Source organism: Capronia epimyces, assembly GCF_000585565.1.
Source record: "Capronia epimyces CBS 606.96 chromosome Unknown aczIQ-supercont1.2, whole genome shotgun sequence".
Classification (NCBI taxonomy): domain Eukaryota; kingdom Fungi; phylum Ascomycota; class Eurotiomycetes; order Chaetothyriales; family Herpotrichiellaceae; genus Capronia; species Capronia epimyces.
The window spans coordinates 2,109,614-2,131,837 of record NW_006912905.1 but is presented as its reverse complement, the minus strand read 5'-3'; the positions used below and the strand labels follow the sequence as shown (position 1 = coordinate 2,131,837).

The 22,224-nt window shown below is 52.7% G+C and overlaps 8 protein-coding genes across 8 annotated transcripts; 5 read left to right on the top strand and 3 right to left on the bottom strand.

Moving 5' to 3' along the window:
* Positions 1-203: 203 nt before the first annotated feature.
* On the top strand, positions 204-2,006 carry A1O3_02577 (mannosyl-oligosaccharide alpha-1,2-mannosidase; the record flags this gene model as incomplete). Its single annotated transcript, XM_007732717.1, has 1 exon — positions 204-2,006. One exon carries the CDS (start codon positions 204-206, stop codon positions 2,004-2,006), a length of 1,803 nt encoding a protein of 600 aa, XP_007730907.1.
* An 888-nt stretch (positions 2,007-2,894) lies between these two features.
* On the bottom strand, positions 2,895-4,368 carry A1O3_02576 (uncharacterized protein; the record flags this gene model as incomplete). Its single annotated transcript, XM_007732716.1, has 2 exons — positions 2,895-4,197; positions 4,271-4,368. The coding sequence occupies 2 exons, from the start codon at positions 4,366-4,368 to the stop codon at positions 2,895-2,897; spliced, it is 1,401 nt and encodes a 466-aa protein (XP_007730906.1).
* An 897-nt stretch (positions 4,369-5,265) lies between these two features.
* A1O3_02575 (uncharacterized protein) lies at positions 5,266-6,169 on the top strand (the record flags this gene model as incomplete). The annotated part of the gene is made up of 3 exons (XM_007732715.1): positions 5,266-5,305; positions 5,367-5,623; positions 5,708-6,169. 3 exons carry the CDS (start codon positions 5,266-5,268, stop codon positions 6,167-6,169), a joined length of 759 nt encoding a protein of 252 aa, XP_007730905.1.
* Positions 6,170-7,213: 1,044 nt separating this feature from the next.
* A1O3_02574 (uncharacterized protein) lies at positions 7,214-11,107 on the bottom strand (the record flags this gene model as incomplete). Its single annotated transcript, XM_007732714.1, has 1 exon — positions 7,214-11,107. The coding sequence occupies one exon, from the start codon at positions 11,105-11,107 to the stop codon at positions 7,214-7,216; it is 3,894 nt and encodes a 1,297-aa protein (XP_007730904.1).
* Positions 11,108-12,064: 957 nt separating this feature from the next.
* On the top strand, positions 12,065-13,303 carry A1O3_02573 (uncharacterized protein; the record flags this gene model as incomplete). The annotated part of the gene is made up of 1 exon (XM_007732713.1): positions 12,065-13,303. One exon carries the CDS (start codon positions 12,065-12,067, stop codon positions 13,301-13,303), a length of 1,239 nt encoding a protein of 412 aa, XP_007730903.1.
* Positions 13,304-14,207: 904 nt separating this feature from the next.
* On the top strand, positions 14,208-15,072 carry A1O3_02572 (uncharacterized protein; the record flags this gene model as incomplete). The annotated part of the gene is made up of 2 exons (XM_007732712.1): positions 14,208-14,251; positions 14,307-15,072. The coding sequence occupies 2 exons, from the start codon at positions 14,208-14,210 to the stop codon at positions 15,070-15,072; spliced, it is 810 nt and encodes a 269-aa protein (XP_007730902.1).
* Positions 15,073-17,050: 1,978 nt separating this feature from the next.
* A1O3_02571 (serine/threonine protein kinase) lies at positions 17,051-19,523 on the bottom strand (the record flags this gene model as incomplete). Its single annotated transcript, XM_007732711.1, has 3 exons — positions 17,051-18,344; positions 18,401-19,283; positions 19,340-19,523. The coding sequence occupies 3 exons, from the start codon at positions 19,521-19,523 to the stop codon at positions 17,051-17,053; spliced, it is 2,361 nt and encodes a 786-aa protein (XP_007730901.1).
* Positions 19,524-19,812: 289 nt separating this feature from the next.
* On the top strand, positions 19,813-22,023 carry A1O3_02570 (uncharacterized protein; the record flags this gene model as incomplete). Its single annotated transcript, XM_007732710.1, has 1 exon — positions 19,813-22,023. The coding sequence occupies one exon, from the start codon at positions 19,813-19,815 to the stop codon at positions 22,021-22,023; it is 2,211 nt and encodes a 736-aa protein (XP_007730900.1).
* Between the last annotated feature and the right edge of the window lie 201 nt (positions 22,024-22,224).

Below are 22,224 nucleotides of genomic sequence, written 5' to 3'. Positions count from 1 at the left end.
AGAACAAGCCTCTGATCCCAAGCCCCTTGAGACCTCATAATGTTCTTGGATGCTCTTTTGGGTGCCCACCAAACATTGTCACGCCTCTATCGTGCATAATACTTCGTGTATAATACTCATTCCATGCAGACGCAGGCTGTCAGCCATCCTGCCTCAACTGATCGGTGTCCAAGCACAACCAGCTCCTCCACTGTGCAGCCAGCATGTCGCTGATCCGAAGACACTGGCTGGTACCCGCCTTCTTCCTTGCTTGCGTCATCTACTATCTTTTCCTTTACCCCGGTGATGCCGTCCTGTACCCTTCTACGGACCGTCCACATAGCAAAGTACATTGGACCAAGCATCCCGAACGATACCCCGTGGCTGGGTACCGCCAGTTTCCCACAGGTCCACTCGAGCGGATTCCCCGAATCCAGTATGAGTATGAATCGCAGGCCGAATCCGAAGAGGCGCGGAAAACGCGCGGTACGAGACAAGCCGCGGTCAAGGAAGCGTTCATACATGCATGGAATGGCTACAAAAAGTATGCCTGGGGACAAGATGAAGTCGCCCCAATCAGTGGGCTTTACCGCTCGAGTTTTGGAGGTTGGGGCGCCACGTTGGTCGATACAATGGATACATTGTGGATCATGGACCTGAAGAGCGATTTCGAACGGTGTGTCGAGGCTGTCCAGCAGATTGATTTCACCTCCAACGATGAGGACACTTTAAACGTGTTTGAGACTACCATTCGATATCTAGGAGGGCTGCTCGCCGCGTACGATCTCTCGGGTGGGAAGTATCCCGCCCTCCTCGAAAAGGCGCAAGAATTGGGTGAGATCCTCTATTCGGCCTTTGACACGCCCAACCATATGCCGATGGCACGCTGGACGTGGAAGAAAAGCGCTCTCGGCGGCGAGGTTGAACCAAGCACCAACACACTACTGGCAGAGCTCGGAAGTCTTAGCCTCGAATTTACAAGGCTAAGTCAACTCACGGGAGATCTGAAATACTTTGATGCTGTGCAGAGAATCGCGGAGGAAATGGAATACGCTCAGAACGGAACCAAAATTCCCGGTCTGTGGCCTACCATTGTCAATGCCAACGAGCTCAAATTCGACTACAATCACTTCACCTTCGGAGGCATGGCGGACTCCACTTACGAATACCTACCCAAACAGTATATGATGCTTGGAGGCCGCGGAGACCAAAAGTATCGGCACATGTACGAAGAGGCTATTGAAGCTGCAAAACGATATCTGTTTTTCAGACCCCTGGTGCCATCTGATGAGGACATTCTTTTCAGTGGCAACGCCGCCTTGACGTCCATGAACACTATCCCAATATCTAACCTGGAGCCGCAAGGCCAGCATTTGGCTTGTTTCGTCAGTGGAATGGTAGCTCTCGGCGCAAAGATCTTCAGCAGACCTGAAGAACTCGCTATCGCTCGTAGGCTGATTGATGGGTGCGTCTGGGCGTATAATGCGATGCCGTCTGGCTTAATGCCTGAGACGTTCCATCTGGTACCGTGCCAGGTTGGAGTGGTTGATGCTCCGCCTGGTCAATGTGAGTGGAGCGATGATAAGTGGTACGAAGCGATTTCGAAACGACATGCCTCAACGCCGGAGACAAAGCAGATGAGCGCTGTCGAACGAGGAAAGTACACTGCAAAACAGCTCTTGATCTTCCCGGGGTTCACCGATCAAGGTGACAACCGGTACATCTTGCGGCCTGAAGCCATCGAGTCGATCTTCATCATGTACCGTATCACAGGCGATGTGAAGTTACAGGACATCGCCTGGAAAATGTTTCAATCCATCGAAGCGGCCACCAGGACGCCGATTGCCCACGCCGCGGTGAACGATGTCCGACGCGCAAACCCGGAAAAGAGCGATCGCATGGAGAGCTTCTGGCTTGCGGAGACACTCAAGTATTTTTACCTAGTGTTCAGTGAGCCGTCCGTTGTGAACCTGGACGAGTGGGTTTTGAATACGGAGGCGCATCCTTTCCAAAGGCCGACGAGTTGAGTTTCGACCTAGTAAGGTATAGAAGCAATTCTTATCCTTACACTGTCAAGATTGCCTCTGGTTTGGTATAAAAGTCCTCATCAATCATCAGATGACACATTCATATCTCCGATATGGCTTGAAGAGCATCCCGTTCTCTCTGGACACTGGGCAGTCGGCTTTGGTCCAGTGCGCAAGCCAGCGGTGGCCCAATGCCAGAGCGCTGAAAGATGGTCTTCTTCCAAAATGGAGTAGTCGTGAGGAGGCGACGACAGCTTGGATATATTCAAGCAGAGAAAAACGGGCGGGAAATTCCTTTACCTTAACGCTAAGCACATTGGCTAGGCTTCTTTCTGGATACCAGAGATGCGCGTCTTGATTGCCCGCGTTCACGAGGAACAACTGTATATCTCCAACACTTGAAACGACTACACAGGGGATTGTTTAAATTCTGACGAGCCCAGGTTGTGCTCCTACTAAGGATGCTACGATCTGCTGGAAGGCTCTCGGAACTCACCATCTTTGTGCCACGTGCGAGGCTCTTCTTCCTGATAGACCTAGATGCGCAATAAGCGCAATAAGCACAGTGACCAGATGGCCTTGGGTGTACCTAACATAGTTGACCCTATTTATAACATGCCTCTGGCGAAATGTATGTCCATTGAACGTCCCACGGCTCATTTCCAAGCTGCCCACCAATTGCAAATGCGCAGCTTCTTCACTCTTCAGTCGATAATACAGCATGGCTGCATCCAACGGGCAAATCGAGAGTCAAATTGCGGACTGCCCGATCCGCTTGCAATTTCCGTCCACCGAATTACGTGGTGACAATCATCAACCACCCCTCAAAGAGTTTATAGTCTTCCTGACCTTGAAGATGGGCCACGGTACACCAGATAAAGCTGGGTCCTAAAAGCCACCACCCTCCTGCCTCAAGAGTTCATCAACGTCCTCGTCCAAATTCTGCAAAAGATCTTCGTGGGGAGCGTTTTCCCCTTGCAATGTGACCGTCTCTTGCTTCCCAAATCCCTCCATGCCCATCTCCCCCAAGTCCGGGACGACATCATCTTCGCCGTGAGACAATCTGCGCCTCTTGACGCCGAGTCCGTTGGTGCCTAGTCCACCACTCGCAGGCCTTACGCGCGGTATCGTGCTACTATTGCCATATATACTGCCGCCGAAGTTGCTAGTTAGGGGATCATAGTCAGTGCCTGAGAAGCTGGCCAGCGCTGCTGCGACAGCCGGATTACTAGGCTGGTATGGCTCCGAAGGCTCCGTCGCTGGTAGCGGCAGTAAGCCGGGGTGGTCGAACCCGCCACTTGCATAGTCATCGCCTGGGAATTCTCGGTCGGGGGTAAGTTCCTCGATCTCAGGACGCTCGGAGAACCCGGCCTTGTTGTCGAAGACCGGGGAATGGATGCCACCGGCTGCGGCGGTTGTCTCAGTCGAGGAATGGTCGACGGCTGACAATTCACGGATGATTCCGTCCTCGACTTCCCTTTTCTTCGCCTCTGTGATGACCTTCCGGTTCTCCAGTTCCAGATACGTCTCCTCGTCCTTGGCGAGTGCGGATTTGTTGATTTCTAGGATGCGCTCAAGGTCCGCTATCAAAGCCTTACGCGCCTTGATGCTGGCCGAGAGGGATGATTCGGCTGCTGCGAGAGACTTAATCAAGCTGGAAAGGCGCGCGGCGTGGACGGGTGGACTAGGTAGTGCAGCTGATGGATTGTTGAGCTTCGTGTACTCTGTCTGTGCTGCATCGATTGCTGGGCGAGCGGAAATGGACTCCTTGGTCACCGCTATCTGCAAGTTTGCAAGCGTTTCCAGCTCCTTTGGAGTTCCGGTTGACGAAGAAGAATTGAAGAGGGAGTTTCCCATAAGCGTTTTCTTGCCGCTAGATCCTTTTGACTTGTCGATTTCATCGATCCGGGCCTCGATGGCGTCTAAAATTGGAATCTCGAAAACATTGCGCGTCCGCCAGACCTCGACAACGCGGCGGATCTTGCCTTGGACGTCTGGCGGCGAGGAGCGGTAGGCGGTTTGGATGGCTTCGGCCATCAATGGTGAAAAGGCATCTGGGAACTCGGTGCGTTTCCGGGCTCGGGCGTTCTGTACAATGTCGTTGACCAAGTAGATGAAATTCAACCTCTTGGGAGGCGGCGAGTCGCGTAGGCGGGTGAGCCAGTAGCTGGCAATGCGGTCGGCATGTCTCCTATGCGGGAGGTCAGATCTTAATTCTTTCGCCTCTGCCGGGGATGGATAGAAGAGAAACTGAGTGCACGTACTTATGGAACATGATCCATTGCGATACTGAGACGATACTGTCTTGAGTCTCGTTGAGCGTCGACAGTTTCGCGCTGAGGCCCGACTCTGAGAAGGCCATGCTTCATGCGTGTCTATCAACGCGTACACAAGAGCTGTGAACCGTTCTTCCCGAGTAATTCCAATGCTTTGGTCGAGCTTGATTACTTCAGGCGAGTTCGAGACGGGTCATCAGCCGAGCTGCGACAGAGCAGAGTCACGGCTGAAGGCTATGCTACGAGCTATGACAACACAGGGTAGGTGACTTCGGCCACAGTTCAAAGACCCGTCTCTGTCGGCCCTGACATGCGGATGTGTCATCCAGCAGCGGCAGAAGCAAGATCAAAGATGTGCAAGCGTTTGAAGGAATCGGGACTGATGCTCGCAGGTCTGGGAGAAGTGAACGAGGATGGTTTATAGATTGCCAAGACCGACCACAAGACGGGGAAAACACCACCATCACGTGATATCAAATAACATTTCACGCCCCAAAGCTCCTCCGTAGACCTCGGGCTTGCTTCTACCCTCATAGCAGGAGGCGAATGCGATTGATGAATAAATACCAAGAACTGCTAATATATTCCACTTGTACTTGTATATAGGAGCTCAAATTGGTGCTTAGACAAAGGTGTTGGTGAGTTGACAAAATTGCTGCTGTCTGACACAGGAATTTTGTACAGTGACATTGCGTGGACCCTTACAGACGCCAAGAATCATCCGGTCAGACGCCCTCTGTTTTTAGTTAAGACATACATGTCTCCTGGAATCTGGAATCGCAGGCGCAATGCATTACGGAGTATCCGTACTGATCTTAGGAAGTGCCAATTGTCCCTTCAACGACTAGGATTCCCATACATTGCACGACCATACTCCGGCTCACGGGCTTCCCTAATCCATCCGACTCAAACATTCACTACATCTCTGTACACACACAACTGCCTTCCGTCTCTGCCACTGCATTTCCTCTCCGTCGCCCGTCATGGCCGACCGGTTTCCGTCGATTGAAGACATTGATTCCGGTGAGGCTCCTCTCAGCTCTGTCCAGCTCAATCGCTAGCCCCTTCTAACATATTTCCAAAGGAGAGGTAGATCTTCGCCCTGATCCAGCTGCTCAAGGCAGCCTAGAGGAGCGTGAGAGGGCCCTGCTAGGCGAAGACGCGGAGCTCTTTGCCGCCAACGATAGGCCTGGAGCCGCAACTGTCGAGGATGGAATTGATGACTTACTGGGTGGTGACGATGGAGACTTCGTATCTGCTCCAAACGACTCAGCAGGGGGAGCACAAAACGAGCTGGACGACTTCGAGAGCTCCTTTCCGGCCATCGACACACAAAATGAGGTACGGTTCCCTGACTTTCCACCCTTTCTTTACCCAATGTCAAGAACCGTTGAACGTTACAGTGCTTTGCTAATGACTTTGTAGAACGTCGGCCCTGGCGGCACGATCACAGACTCCTCGACGCCGTTCCAGAGCGCCCCAGGCTACACCAACTACACGTCCCCTCCACAGCAAGAAGAGACCGAACCCATCCGTGAATGGCGAGCCAAGAGAGACGCAGACATAAAACGCCGCGACGAGGCTTCCGCCCACAAGAAGGAGGAGACCGTCTCGACCGCCCGAAAGGACATTGACGCCTTCTATGAATCATATAACCGCAAAGTCGACAAGCAGAAGGCTCAGACCAGGACGGAGGCTGAGGAGTTTTTGGCCAAGAGGGAGGATACAACAGCTGGAGGCACGAGTTGGGAGCGCATTGCGAAACTCGTCGATCTGAGCGGGAAAGGTCAATCCGGAGGGGGAGAAGGGTCCTCGAAGAAGATCATGCGAGACTTGTTGCTCAGCCTTAAGGGAGATAAGAATGCTCCTGGTGCGGGTGGTATTTAAGACCAGTTGCTGCTGAAAGGTGCCAGGCTGGATCTCGGGCAGATACGATACCGGGCAGACTCTGACATATGGATCAACCTGGAAGATAGCGCCCAAGCGTTAAATCTGCCAGCAGTCTTCAACATCGCAAGTGTGGTATATTGGTGGTCTGCGTGTTCCGTGCAACTCTCGCCACAGGACATGCCTTGTATTCAAAACGCGAGAGAAAACCACACGTGGGCATTTCAAGGGCGAGACTTGTCCAGGAAGTTCCTCAACCTTTGACGATGGCGACGCTGTGACGGGTAGAACTAGATAATGTTGTGAATATGAGCGAGATGCCATTGCTCTCTGATGCGAATCGTTCCCGGAAGACGCAACGAACAGCGATAGAAGCTATCGACTATTTTTCGAACGCAGAGCAGCTTGAAGGGATGAAGAATGGCTTCGCACCCATTGTGTTTGATTTATCCTAGCAGCGGCAAGGGCTTTTCCCCTGCAGCGGCTGCATTTTGTCGTCCGTCATAAAGGTTAACTGCGTACCTTTTTGTGCAACGATCTTCACGCCCTCTTTCCCTCATCATACAGGTACAAGTCGAAACGAGATAACGAGCACGAGACCCTCCTCATTCACGAAGGAGAAGACCAAAGAAGAAGGCATACAAGACACTAGAGAAAAAGGCCCGAAAGAAACGCCCTGGAGGAGAGCTCTGGTATCCCTAATTTACAGCAACCCAGCCCAAAAACAACATGACCAGCCCCAATTTTCGATTCTCGAGACTCATATCCAGCAGACGTCGCGTCGCCAGTGGCTCGTGGCTCGTGGCTCGTGGCTTGTGGCTTGTGAAGACACGTCTATCAATCATCTGCATGCCTCTGCCCATGTCTGGTAGCCGCTGCAGGATCCGTAAAACTCCGTACCTTGTACAACTTTTTTTCGCCCCAACGCCTGGTCTGCCATGATCGATCGTAAAAAGCGAAAGTTATTCCACAGCCTGCCTAGTCTGATGAACCGCCCCTGTTCCCGACATGATGGCGCCGATGCGGAGCATGAGATAGCATCATCTAGCGCTTGCCCTTTGGTAGGCGTTTGCGTCGCTGGGAGCCGGTCTTCTTCTGTGCTGATGAGTCGTGACCAGTTGTTTCCGTAGCGGTGGTGGCTTGTTGGTGTTGCTGTGCTACCGATGCAGCGCCTGATGCTGGAGTGACTTGTTTGTCCTGGATTTGTTCTTGCGTCTCATTGAGACCTCTGCCCTTTTCATAACTGGCGGTGGTAGCGTCCTTCATCATGGTAAGGTCTTCATCATCATCGGTGTCGGTACCGTCCGCGTCATTTCTGCCGAAGTTACGCTCGATCCAGGCCTGCAAGCCGAAATACCCTTGGGCTTCTGTGACGATCCAAGCCATTTCGAGGTGTCCGACCGCCATTTGACGAAGCTGCTTGGAGATACCTCTGAGCGCCTCTTTTTGTGAGAGACCACTGATATCCGCGGTGGTGTCCTCCAGTTTGAAAATGCCGTCGACAAACCTGACCAGCTGCTTCATCATCACAAGTTCCCGGTCAGTCAGGTGAGGTGCATTTATCGAGGCAGAAGTTGACGGAGGGAGAGGCTGATCGACCTTGGAGTGGTCGTCCACTGAGTTAGCCTGTCCCATCTTCGAAGTTGACGCTTGGTTGGCTGCAGAGGTCGCTTTGCCGGCTTGATGGATTGCCGAATCCTCGGATGAGTCTTTCTCTAGATTGCCGGTCACCGATGAATTGCTGGAAAGGTTGTTCTGAATTCTGGGAAAGTTGACTGCAACTTGTTTAAGTTTGATGCGTCGTGTGTTCAGACGCGTGTCTATTTCCGAATCGTGACCAATGTGTTCGGCAAAACGAGACCTCCCTTGCGCAGCTTTCTTTTCAGTCTCTTTCTCAGCCTCGTCCGCTTTTCGCACGGTAAGAGCACGAAGCGATTTGGCCTCCTTCTCAAGACGTACCCACAATGTCCTAGGTGGATCTTCGTCATTTTTGAGGTAGGTCTTCAGTTCTTCAAAGCCGGCATCCAATATGTTCTTGCGAATCTGAAAATCTTCGGCAGCTAGCTGATCCTCTTTTGAGCAAGTGCAAGTCTTTCCAGACTGCAGACATCTCAGATGGGGTGCGAGTAGCGTCGCTGTCTCCCAATCATGGACACATTGCATGTAAATTCTGATGGGAACCAGCTTCTCTGCTGGCTGGCTGGCCAAACTTTGCTTCAGATATTCTATGGTATTGTTCAGTGTCAATTGAGGTTGATGTTGATTGCTGGAATTTTTGGGCTGCGGTTGCTTGCTGACATTCAACGGCGCAGGGACAAGCGCCTTGTACTTTTCAGTATTGAAAGCCGTGATAAGTGCTTTGCATGCGTGGTCAGGCGTGCATCTGTACCGGGAGTCCCCACATATGTGAAGGAATCGTAGCAGGACACCTTGCAGTTTGCCGAGCTCGATGTCATCCTTGTGGTTCACCAAGGTACTGGATATGAAAGCCTGAATCACATGGAGATTGGTGGCGGCAGCGGTGGGGCTCTCTGCTCGCAGAACGAATGTGCAGACGATACCGACTACATCAGCAGCGAGAATCGGCGCATCTTTTGGGTCGAGACCTTTCGCTTGAAAGATTATGACCGCAAAGAGGTCTATCATGGCCTGGGCTATGAAACTGAACGACTGGAACCAGTCTCGGTTGTCAAGTGGCTTGTAGTGGTCGAAGAGGTTCCTCAGAAGCATCGTACTGCTTTTAGCAGCATCAAAGTCGTCTCTGACCTGATAGGTGAGACGCTGAGATATCGCGACAGCCGCCATTCCAGGGCAGATGCCACGTTTCTGATACGCCAGAATCGCGTCGAGCACTTTTTCACGGCTTAGAGCAGCAACCGTCATGTTGGCACGGTACAACTCTTTCTCGGCCTGCCAAGGTTCAAAGCGGAAGTTGTGTAGGGTGTGATGATCGGCGACCACCCGGAAGATCTCCCAAATCCCTTCATCCCGATGTTTGCGGTAGTGCGCCATAACTCGGTCTCTAACCTTACCCGCATCGTGGACAAGTTGTGTCCTGAAGAAGTTCATGAAGACATTCCACGACTCCCTATCGACGAGGTCGCCCGTGAGGAGGTATTTGGCGAAAGGGGCTTTTTTAGAGAAGCTAGATATCGTCTCAGAAGCTGCCGTGGAGCCAGTTGGAGGGATTTTGTTGTTGGTGCCACCCTTTCTCAGTTTCGCTTCATGTGCTGCGACGAATTTGGGAATTGAGTCTTCGACCTTTGATACAGCCTCGGAAAGAATTGCAGAGGGCGTCTTGTTTTGTGTGCTTAGGATCTTCTTGATGGAAAATTTGACCAACTCCAATGTAGCCACGTACTTTTCTGGCTCTTTTCGAGCCATGTTGATCACAAGCGAGGTCAGTTTGCCGGAAATAGAGGATAGAGTGACAGCGCCGGCCGCTTCAGCCACCAGAGCTTTGACAGAGCGGTAATACAGAATGTCGGTAATCACATCTTCAAGGACGATTTCGGATAGAGGCGGTATGGGGGATTTGAGCAGAGCCTTCGATTTGACTTTCTTGAGAGCAGCAGCGACGTTGTCAGCAGTATCATCGGACATCCTCTCAGCGATCTTCTCCATGTCCTTCTTGGCCGCCTCTTCCACTTTGATGCACTCGAAATTAGCTTTGATCGTGTCTTTGTCTAGATTCAGTTCGCGGGGCCCAAGAGTAGAGGACTGGCTGTCCGGCGTCGGTCTGAGGTGCATCGTCACGTCCACATAGTCGTGGCAGGCCCAGGATCTGCCGTCGTTGGGGGTGGCGCCAGTGGCATCGGTATTGGAGACTCTGGCATTTGATTTGGCCAACATCTCTGAAAGAGCTTGGAAAGACTTTTGGAGGATCGGGGTCATCGGTCCGTTAACTTCAAGGACTCGGCGTAGCTCGCCGATGGCTGTTTGGACTTCTTGGGGGTCGGAGGTGCTAAAGAAGCCTCTCATGACATTGAGGGCATTGGAGAAATTGTCAGTGGTGGAGGCGGCCAAGGTATTCTGGAGCGCGTTTGCGAGACTGGCATGGTCAGCTTGATGAGCGCGTGAGAGGGTAGGCTCGGCATCCATAATTAACTGCCTGAACTCATTGTTCTTTCTCTCGGCCTCTGCCATTTCAACATTGGCCTGGTCCAACGACACACGAGCATCTGCCGGCGAGACTTTGCCTGCATTTACATCGTGCCGAATTCTTTCCAACCTGCCCCGGATGCGGCGAACAACATGTTCATTCTCCTTAGCGGCCTCCAAGATGGCACTGTTCTTGGGATCAAGCAAGACATGCCTGGGTGCAACCGTGTCTAGGGATGCCGGAATCACAATGCCAGAACCTTCAGCTTGCCAGCCATGTGGCATCTCAGCACTGCCGCCCACGTCTTTGTCTGAAACAGCGGCTCTCCGTGCCCTCCATGCAAGCTCCAATTCATCCTCCCTTTTGACCCGAACGAGCTCAACGTCTCTTTGTTTGCGCAAGGCATTCTGCATCCTTTGGGATTTCTCAGACAGGATCCTGGCATGATAATATTTGATCGTATCCAGTTCCGTCAACGAGACACCCTTGGTCTTGGCTCGTGTGCATATGTCATGACCGCAGGTGGTATGGGATCCCACTGCACAGGCTTGGTCAAGGTCTGTGTCCAGGCAACATACGCTTTCACCTACGAACTTGACCTCCCCCCCGAACTGGACTCTGAACAAGTTGTCTAGGGTGGTAGAATTCTCAGCAAGTAGTGCTCGTTGAGTTTGATGCCTGGAGGATTTCTGCTCAAGCTCGTTTTTCTCCCTTTCTAGTTTCGCTCTTTCACTGAGGAGTTCGTTGTATATTCGGATGTCTTCGTCCGCCCAGCCATCAACGTTGTGTCCATCTGCAGCTTTCAACGAAGGACCAGATCCGAGGGCAGGTGCCATTTCGTGTGAGACCTCACTTGACTGGTTGCTGACTCCCGACTTAATGCTCTTGTTCTTCGGCCTACCCATTGTTAGGACAAGGAGGAGCTTTATTTCGCAGATGGTGCAGCCGGAGATATGGTATTGGTGAACTTGAACACTGATATTCTGTTTGGTGTCTGGACGAGTTGCGAAGCTGAGTTTTGAGATCGGCGAGCTTGCCTGGAATGATGGTGCTGTGGCGGAGCAGTTACGAGGTGGAGATGCCAGTCGCTGGCAAGGAAGCAAGTCTCAGCTGGCAAATCTCCGCCCAACAGCCTCTAAGGTGCAATATTTGCCTGGATCCTGTGGACAACTGGCAACCCCAAGGCTGAAAGCAAGACCCTACCACATCCGAGAACTCGGCATCACGGTTGGATGGCATGAACAAGCACGGTTCGGTTGCAAGCCACCGCATGTTTTCCCGAGAGAGGCAGGATGGAGTTTTGAGGTCTCAAGTGCCTGGTCGCCGATTGTCCTTGAGAGTCGTGGAGGCAAACGGCAAAAAGCAGAAAGAGGCGACACAAGAGAGGTTATTTGTCGTCGGCAATGCTGCTTCCCAGGACCAGGAGGGAGATTCGGCAGAGAATGTGCCCTAGCATCTCACTAAAACTGCGATAGACTCATAAAGGACCGGTCCGATGGAGAGAGTGCGCAGGCTACACGATGCTCGGTTGATAAAGACAAAAGCCCCCAAGCTGAGGCTGAATGAAGGTGTCGTTCAAGTTGGTGTCCGGCGGTGTCACGGGATCAGAGGGAGTCTTGGCTCGGCCATTGCCATCGGCACGGATTTTCTTTTATCCGGGAAATCCAAGAAACTGAAACTTGCGTCGACGTCTGAACATAAAGACTTCCAATTGATTGTGTGACAGTGACACTGCAACAATAAAGTCAAGAGACGGCAGGCTTGAAGCAGACACCATTGACAGACCATTGGAGATGGCTTCACCACCCACGGCGGGCACTGATGGCCAGTCCTTGGAAGAACACATCCAGGAGATCATGCGGGCGTCCTCAAAACACGACATTGAGAGACTAGAAAAGTGCATCAAGGAATATTCTTTTCCAGAGTGCAAGGCCGTTGACGTACAAGAACCGACGACAGGCCATTCGCCTCTTCACGCTTCCATTGCTTCATGCAAGCCTGCAGTAAATGGAAGTGGCACGGAACAGGAACAGGAACACGAGACTACCGACGTTGAGGCCAGCGGCGTCGACACTGTCAGGTTCTTGTTGGAAAACGGTGCCATTTGGAATCAGGTCGACGATAACAACGAGACCCCAGGCTGCCTGGCCTACCGACTGGGACTGACCAGTCTATACCAACTCATGGTCGATGCTGGCGTTCGCGCCGAAATGCTACTCAGCCGGCTAGAAGAGTATGAGAAGCTGGACGACGATGAAGGCGACGATGCAGATAATGGCATGGGAACGGCATCCCCTCAGGCAGAACCCGAGGAGCAGGATGAGTCACTGGCCGTCTCAACCGCGCAGGCACAGGCACAGGCACAAGACGTCAGCAGCTCGGTCTACCTTTCGTCTGCCTTGGCGCTCAGCAGTGATAAACTCCTCGATGAACAGCAAAATGGGGTGATGATGGCATGGGAAGGCGGCATCATGCAGCGGTCGGCGGACGCTCTCTTGTCGGAGCCAGGAATGCAGATTCTGAATATTGGATTTGGAATGGGCATCATTGACTCGTGCATTCAGAACCATGTTAATAAACCAGCAAGCCACCATATCGTCGAGGCCCACCCTGCCGTTCTCACCGAGATGCGGGACAAAGGATGGATGAACAAGGCCAATGTCGTCGTTCATAGCGGAAAATGGCAGGACATTCTCCCCCAACTGGTCGCCGAGGGCGAAGTCTTTGATGCCATCTATTTCGACACTTTTGCAGAGTCCTATGCCGACTTCAGAGACTTCTTCTCTGAGCAGGTGATTGGCCTTCTGAATGAGAGGGGCAAATGGTCCTTTTTCAACGGCATGGGTGCCGATCGTCAGATCAGCTACGACGTCTACCAGAGAGTGGTCGAAATGGATCTCTTCGAATCTGGCTTTGATGTGGAATGGGAAGACGTCACGCTTCCCGATCTGGACCACGAGTGGGAAGGGGTTCGAAGAAAATACTGGAATGTGCACAGCTACCGGCTTCCAGTCTGTAAATTCATGGACTGATTTGACTGGAATCATCAGTCGGAGTCGGAATCGCATTCGGAGGCGAGCCTTCGAACTTTGGTGACATCCTTTGGCCCACAGCATGCTCACAAGAACACGTCAAACAGCGATTACATACTCCCAAGGACACGCACGCTAGGCTAGGTCTAATCCGCTCTGTCCGGTTTCTGACACCTCTCTACCCATCAACTTCACGTTTTTTTGAGGCGACCTATGGCTTGGATTCTTGGCCCCCAAAGAGCCCTCACTACCAGTTGTCAAATGTCCTCGATGTCCAACGGCTCGCGTTTCTAGGGGAATACGATATCTGGTCATCGCGAAGATCTAACCAGAGAGGATGTACTTTGGCACCTTCCTGCCGAAGGGAAGATCCCCTACATGAGCTCAATCCTGCCTTGCACTGGGAGGGCCATGCGAACACTCTGAGTCTATTAGACACAGTCAGCAAGCTGCACATCTGAAGCAGTAACACGTCCTCTGATGCCGCCAACCAACCAAGTCGGCAGCTTCCCAGGCACTCGAAACCTACTATTGGCATCTCGGAAGAATCCTGCCGAGCTGCGTTCGGTACCAATTGTCCCCGCATGTCATTTCTCCTCGTTTCAATGTTTGCTCATCAAGTCTCTACTCCACATTCCCGAATGATTGGAGGGCCATAAAACAGACACATGATTTTGACCATGTCGTACAAATAACCCTCCGTGCGTCCGGAGGGGGACCTCGGGATTTGTGAGCAAAGCTGGGTCGGGATGGGGCCTATATATCTCTGCTCTGTGAGCCGGAAATGTCTCGATTCACCCTCCCAGCAGACTAGTCGAACTATCTGGTTGTTTGTTCGGCACAGCAAATCATTCCCACAGACCACGATACAATCGATCATACCAAGGGAAGGGAGCAGAACAAGATGGCTAAACGAACGGCCATTGTCACAGGCTCAAGTCGGGGCATGTAAGTTTCCTGAAACGAGGGCATGAGCCAACCTAGACAGCTGACTCTAGTGCAGTGGTGAAGCGATTGTCCGCCGGCTCGCAAGCGAAGGCTATGCCGTGTGCGTCAACGACGTGGGCGCCAACCAAGCGGGGATAGACAAGCTGGTGGACGAATTGAACAAGACACACGGATCGGGGACGGCGATTGGGGTGGCTGCCGATGTGACCTCGTCGTCGGAGGTGCAAGGGCTGATCCAAGAGTCGGTGAGCAAACTGGGCCCATTGACAGTGATGGTGGCGAACGCGGGGATCGCACAGGTGGCTCCAGCGCTAGATCTGAGTGACGAGGACGTGCAACGCATGTTCAACGTCAATTTCATGGGGGTATGGCTGAGCTACACGCACGCGGCGCGACAGATGATCAAGCAAGGCCCCGTTCCCGAGGGGAGCAGCTCGTACAAGATCCTGGGCGCGGCCAGCATCGTCGCGTTCAAGCCATTCCCGCTGCTCGCGCATTACAGCGCGTCCAAGTGGGCGGTCAGGGGCTTGACGCAGGTGTTCGCCATGGAAATGGCCCAGCACAAGATCAACGTCAACGCGTATGCGCCCGGCATCGTCGGCACCGCCATGTGGGATCTCATCGATGAGAAGCTCGGCCAGATCGAGGGCCGGCCCAAGGGCGAGACGGTCAAGAAATACTCCTCCGACTTGACCGCGCTGGGCAGAGTCAGTGTGCCTGACGATGTCGGCAGCGTGGTCGGCGGCTTCCTCTCTTCCAAGGACTCCGACTTCGTCACGGGCCAGACGATTGTGGTTGACGGTGGCATCGTCTTCACTTGACACTTGACACTTGAGAACATCATGCCGGACTTGGTCTGGGTTGACTCGACATTCGTGTCTTGAGTTGGTACACACCGCGAAGTCGCAGCCACGGGTCAGCCAGGTTTGATCGGATCGAATCAATGTAACTCTAGTCCAGAATCTACAAGTGCCACTGTTGCAACACCTTGCTGACGCCGTTTTCTTCTGGCCCGTCATCGCTGCACAGTAGTCAAGTCATTGTTGCCCACGAGGTGCCCACCTCATCTCTGTTTCCATATCCATTTCCGTCTCGTCCGTCTCATTCAGGCTTGCCCTCGCCCTGCTTGGGTGGGTACTTCTTCCCATCCACTTCGACCCTCGGCTTGCATGTGCACCATTGTTGCTCGGGGATCGAGTCGAGCACTGAAGGGATATGTCTCCCGCAACCCCGCCAGGTTGCCTTCTCTGTGATGGCCCGTCAGTAGCAATCGTGGTAGCGGTAACAGTACCAGTAGCGTGAACGGGAAAAGAAGAGGGAGAAAGGAGGAGAAAGGAGGAGGAGAAGGACGCCCGGGGGTGCCGGCAGGGTCTTCGAAGACTGCTGTTTGGAATGAACCACCAGCTCTTTCCTCCAGCCGGCGTTTCGTGCAGAGTTGCAGACTGGGGGGTTCAAAGGCGACCCTATAGGGAGTAGGAACACGAGAAACACTGACGATGCGCACAACAATCATAAAGATGGTGGGCACCAAGGATGGGCAACGTACGGCAACTCGGACACGTTTCCCTCATGCACATCTTCGCAGGGCTGACGGGTGTTGTCTGTCGGTCTGTCGGTCTGTCGGTCGGTCCTCTGTCGGTCTGCAGTTGTGTAATTCGGCTTTGCTTTGGTGTCTGAGGTAGATGTAGATTTACCAGTATGTTAAAAAGGCTACAGCACTGATATAACACAACCTAATAAAGCTCTGACCTTCACCCAAAATCCAGTCCGTGAGACGTCGCCCACCCCCGCACCGCACCGGGGTCGGCGCGATAAGCGGCAGTCCCAAGGCTTGCCTGCACGGAACCCGCCCTCCCCCCGCCTCTGACATTCTGATACGAACATTGATATTATGTATATGAAATTCCATCTGGATAGTAGATAGTAGCGGGCGTGACTCATTCCTTTGGGCGCATTATCATCACCCTGCATCTCTCGCCGAGACATCGACATCTGTGTTCGGATAAAATCACTGATAAATCCAATTGCTCACCCACACCACCATCAATGCTGTTGCCAGTGTCCTCGACGCCATCACCATCACCCTCCAGGCCGAGTTCACATTCTGATCTGAATACACACAAGCCCATCCGGATCTTGTCCCGCCGCTACCACACGACACAGGCTGTAACGGGGGCTCAGACCCTCCAGCGCTTCCACACTGGTCGCTCGTCGACCCTGCCGGACAACATCTCTGCTTGGACCACTGGCTTGAACTCAACCAGAGATTGAAGCCCGCAGGGCAGCATGTGCCCCATCTCGAGTCACCATTATCTTGGGCGAGAAAGCAATAGCCTGAGTCGCAAAGCTGGCTGGTCGACGGATCAGGGCATGCTGTTTGCCGTGCGGCGATTTTGGCATGAAGTTGGGTCGCCTGCGTTGAACCGAAAAAATTGATCGGATGGAGTAAGCTGCTGGTGTTGAGCCCGTCAATCGATATCTCGGAAATCGCCGGATCCGTAGTATGCGCGCCTCCCTGTCGTGCAGAGGCAAACACGGCCAGACCGAGGGCACATAGCAACTTCATGGCCTTGATGCCGGTGAGCAGCCTCATGACGGCAAGATTGCACTATAAGAATCCAGCTCCGACATTGTTGTGAGCACTGCATTCAGGAGGAGGAAATGCAGAAGTCCGCAGACTTCATTCAGATGGACACTTTTGTCAAGAGCGTTCGATTCGTGTGAGCACGCTATTGGTGCGTCGAGCCTTTGCCCCAGCACGCCAATGTGACACGCGACCCAACCACTCTTTCGGTCATCTCATTCGCCCGAGAGCCTTGCTTTGATGCATTGCACGGCTGGCGACACTGCCTCTGTAGATTTTAATGTGAGCACCGCTGCATCTTGGGCAATTGGCACAACCTCTTCGAGCACATGTCCCTTTACAAGGCCGGCCACAATGACACCCAGCATTGTGTCGCCAATTCCATTGACCGAGACGATCTCCGACTGATCAACTTCGACGGATGGTGGAATCAGGCGCATATACACACCTCCAATCTCCAGATCATGAGACAGATTCCTGGAAATAATGTACGGGGCGTACTCCGGACTTGTCAGCCTGGGGTCCGTCCGTCTAAGCAAGCTCGCCAGCAAACATCCTTGGCGCCCGAGCTTCGTCACCAGGTTTGGAATGAAGGGAAGAAGCTGAATGCACTGTTGTGGGATACCTTCCTCGACCAATTCGTGACCCGCCACCGAAGTTAGCCGATCCCGTGAACTGGCGCCCGAGAGAGCCAAACTGTTGATGACGCTCCACCATTGCTCTGATTCAAACATCATCGCTTCTCTTGCTGCATTGTAAATAGCCGTCAACTCGAAGCTATTTGGGGAAGCGAGGTTAACAACATGATCGGGCACAACCATCGTACTGGAGACCACTGAGCCGGGTTTGTGGAAAAGGCGGGCAGCCTTTGCCGTTGATACAGGCTCGAAAGCTATCATGGCCTGATGAGCCTTTGCAGCAGTGATTATGGATGAAAGAATTGCTGGAGACCAATTGCCGTCCACAACAACCCATTTTGGCCTGTGTTGCTTTATCTGCTCCGTCCAATATGTGAGGTCTTCCAGCTCTCGGCGAGACAAGATTGACATGTCTGCCATTGCAACGACCAGATCTTTGTTTCTGTCATTTACGGCAATGTACTGTGCGGTTCTGGCACCGCCCTCGCTGGGAAGTCGGAAGATGCTTGCTGTGGAAAGACCGCTCTTCTGGACGTGATCGAGTAGCGACGATCCGGCAAGATCATCTGCTACTACGCTCGCCAAAGTGACGCTCGCACCGGCAAGGTGGGCAGCCATTGCCACATTCCGCCCAACGCCGCCTGCAGACTGAGAAATGCTGGAGGGATTTGAGGTGTGCAACGCTGGTGATATGGGAGAGGAAGTGCCCTCAAACGGTGCGTAATCGCAGATCGTGTCACTTGCCAGCGATCCAGCAACCAATATCTCTACTGGTTGAGGGACCCATTCGTTGTCCGGGACGCCCTCGTCGATTGCCCTGCAGCTGACAGGCTCTTCAAGTTTGGCGATAGGTGTGATATTGGTATGACTTCTAGCACTTGTTAATGGATGCCTTAAGTATGACACTTGGATTCTAACACGGCTCACCGCTGCGGAGCTGCACCATCTCGTCGTTCGAGCTTTGCCAGTTCCACCGCAACCTTGGTGCCGCGTATCACGTTGGCACAGATCAAAGCCCTGTTAGCTTCCACACTGGCGCCGTCGCTCAATTCCCGAATTCGTCTCAAGATGTAGGGGGTATTTGCATTTCCGCCGATACCTTTCTCATCGGCCTCGGCAACGGCTTGGTTTATGATTGAATCAAGCTCGTCCCTTGGGATTGAGGAGTGCTCGGGAACGGGATTGGCGAAAAGTAGTCCAGAGTGGATCGGAAACTGCGATTGAGCGTAGACAATGGCCGCAGCATCAGCTTCATCCAAAATGACTTTAGGACTAGGCACGCCACTGTCTCGTGAGAAGAAAGCCGGGAAATCGACACTTCCCGCTCTGCCGTCAGCGAAGGTCCCGACGCCAACACCCTGCGTTTCCAAATATTCCAAAGTACGGGGAATATCAAGGAAGCTCTTGCACCCGGAGCTGATGAGAGTGACAGGTGTTCGCCCCAACTCGGTCAAGTCTGCAGAGATGTCCAAGGAATTTTCTCCTCCTCGGTGGACTCCTCCCAGGCCGCCGGTTGCAAATATCTTTATGCCGGCCAAGTGAGCGAGGATCATTGTCCCGGCGATGGTAGTCCCGCCGTGAAGTTTCTGCCCTCTCAGCCCCAGCCCACCGATGAAGCCCAAATCTCTCCTCGATATTTTCCAAGTATTATCATCGCCAGTAGTGGAGACAAGTTGTATTATTTCTTCCGGGGACATGCCAACAAGTGCTTTGCCGTTCAATATTCCAATGGTTGCAGGGACACCGCCATTGACACGGACCAGTGACTCAAGGTGCGAAGAGAGGGCGACGTTCTCGGGATAGGGGAAGCCTGATGAGCCATGAGAATCAAGAGATACGTGCTGAAAGCTCTCCAGGTCGTATTACCGTGCGTATATATTGTTGTCTCCAAGGCAACAACTGGCTTGCCGGTTGCGAGAGCATCTTGGACTTCTTCCGACACACGGAAGAGCCTGTCTCGAGCAGAGAGGTTCCGACGCCCTGAGAGAAGCGTAGTTGAGCAACCTCGACCGATTGACCTGCGGGGCAGGACTCTCGAAAATAGAGTCATAGTGGTGCCACGGCGAATGATGAAGCAGGACAGCCAGGGAACGCTTTAGGCAATATCATTTTGCGCCCAATTGTTTAAAGTATCACCGGAGATCGAAGGGTTGCTGCTTAGACTGCTACGGCGGAGTGCAAAGAGCTGCAGTGATAGTACTTACTGTAGTAGTCGCCAAGGGCTGCGCTACGGAATTATCCTTAATCCTCCAAGTTTATCTCCGCCGCTTCCAGACTTTTTTTCAGGATCAGTACAGGCTCTGCCACCTTCGAATTACGACCGTCACACTAGATTCCGAATGTCGAAGAATGCCAAGCGGAAACTGGCTGCAAAGAGTCAACAGCCACGGAAAAAACAGAAGCCGCCTCAATCCACGCTAAGCCCTGAGACTGGATGTCAACCCTTTCATCTTGATGCGTTAAAATGGAGGCCTGTCCCTCTGCCAGGGAGGCTGGAGGACGCGGAGGGGTTCTATGAACTTGAGGAGATTGAAGATGTTGAAGTAGTTCGAGACACGACTGGCCATCAAGTGATCCTCCGGCCAAAATCAGCCTCAACGCTGGGCGAGAAACATCACGATCCCACTGTCCTCGACGAATGGCATGGGTTTGAGGACGAGGGTGAGCGTCCCGAGCATGCAGAAGCAACAAAAACCACTGTTACTGCTCCTTCGGCTTCAAAATCTTCAAAACCGACTGCAGCCAGAGTTGTGCACTCGTCGAAGTCCCAGGAGAAGGATAAGCTCAATGATACGCTAAGTTTTGATGTACTCTCAGAGTCACCAGAAGATCCTAGGACAGACGTGTCGGCATGGAAGGATCTCGGACTATCGCCCACGACGCTATCACAGCTTGCTCGGCAGGGATTCTCAAATCCAACACCAATTCAAAAGGCAGCTATACCGGCAATTCTCCAGGGCCACGATGTAATCGGGAAAGCCGTGACAGGCTCGGGCAAAACATTGGCGTTTGGAATCCCCATTTTTGAGTCTTGGCTAGCAACGGAGCATTTTGCAGTCAATGGCCCAGCAAAGGTCAAAGATTCCATCCTAGCCCTCATCCTAGCACCAACAAGAGAGCTTGCGCTTCAGCTGAATAGACACCTGAACGAGCTTTGTATCGGGTTGGAGAATCACCCTAGAGTTTGCGCTGTCACTGGTGGACTGTCCGTATACAAACAGCAGCGGCAATTGGTGTCTGCAGATATTGTGGTTGCGACGCCTGGTCGACTCTGGGAAGTGATGAATGATGCGACTACTGATCAAGAAACAAGTAGCTTGATGGACCGGCTCAAGAAAATCAAATTCTTGGCTGTAGACGAGGCGGACCGTCTACTTAGTGAAGGGCACTTTAAAGAGGTGGAAAATATTCTGGATGCGTTGGACAGGGAAGTGCTTGACGAAGACGAAGACAGCATCGAAGGGGCATCTAAGGAGTCACCGAAGTCTCAGCGACAGACGCTTGTCTTCTCGGCTACCTTTCACAAAGGTCTGCAACGAAAACTGGCCGTGAAAATGAAATCGTCACAATGGCGAAACGACACCGAACTTCTCAGCAATCAACAGTCGATGGAGTACCTCCTTCAAAAGCTCTCATTCCGAGAACCGAGACCCACTTTCATCGATGTCAACCCTGCATCTCAAATGGCCTCAGCCTTGTCTGAGTCTATTGTGGAATGTGGAGCGATGAAGAAGGACCTCTATCTTTACGCCTTGCTTCTGCAGAATGTTACTGCGAAGACATTGGTCTTCACGAACAGTATCTCTGCTGTCAGAAGATTGACCTCTTTGCTGCAGAACCTGAAACAGCCAGCGACAGGATTACATTCTACCATGCCTCAGAAATCGCGATTGCGCTCATTGGAGAAATTTGCATCTCAGCGGACCGTGCTAGTTGCTACGGATGTTGCCGCAAGGGGTTTAGACATCAAAGGCGTTGAATTGATCATTCACTACCATGTCCCGCGAACTGCGGACATGTACGTGCATCGGTCCGGAAGAACTGCCCGTGCCGAAAACTCCGGACGGTCAATTCTACTTTGCTCTCCCGAGGAGGTGGCAGGCGTAGCAAGGCTGATTATCGAAGTGCATAAGACAGACAAAGCGCCGGCGATGATGGAGGTAGATGGCCGGTTGTTGACACGGCTTCAAGATCGAGTGAGTTTGGCTCAGAAGATCACCGGTGCTACTCAGGCCAAGGAGAAAGCAGCTAGCAAGGACGATTGGCTGAAGTCGGCGGCAGAGGAGCTCGGGGTGGATTATGACAGCGAGGAATTCGAAAGTCAAGGTCAGAAATACAAACGAGGCAGAGGTGGTGGGAAAGCAGCGAAAGACAAAGAGAAAGGAGCAGTGGAGAAAGAGCAGATTGTCCAATGGCGAGCCGAATTGGCGAGTCTGTTGGGCAAAAGAATCAATCTAGGGGTGAGTGAGAGATATCTGGCCGGTGGGACGGTTGACATGGAAGCCTTGCTGGACGGCAAGCTGGACGGAGCTTTCCTCGAAAGTCGGTGAGATGGATGGAGGACGAGCAAGTAGCTCGTGTTTCTTTCAAATCCTGAATTCTGGACTCTGAACTAGCAGCCTTGGATACAGCGAGAACGGAATAGGAATGTTTGTTGTCGAATCGGTGTGTCTGAATCCAATGGCCAAAACCACACCGTTTGTCTGCATGCGGCTTGCACCCATCTCAGTCCTGCCACTTTCCGTCACAGA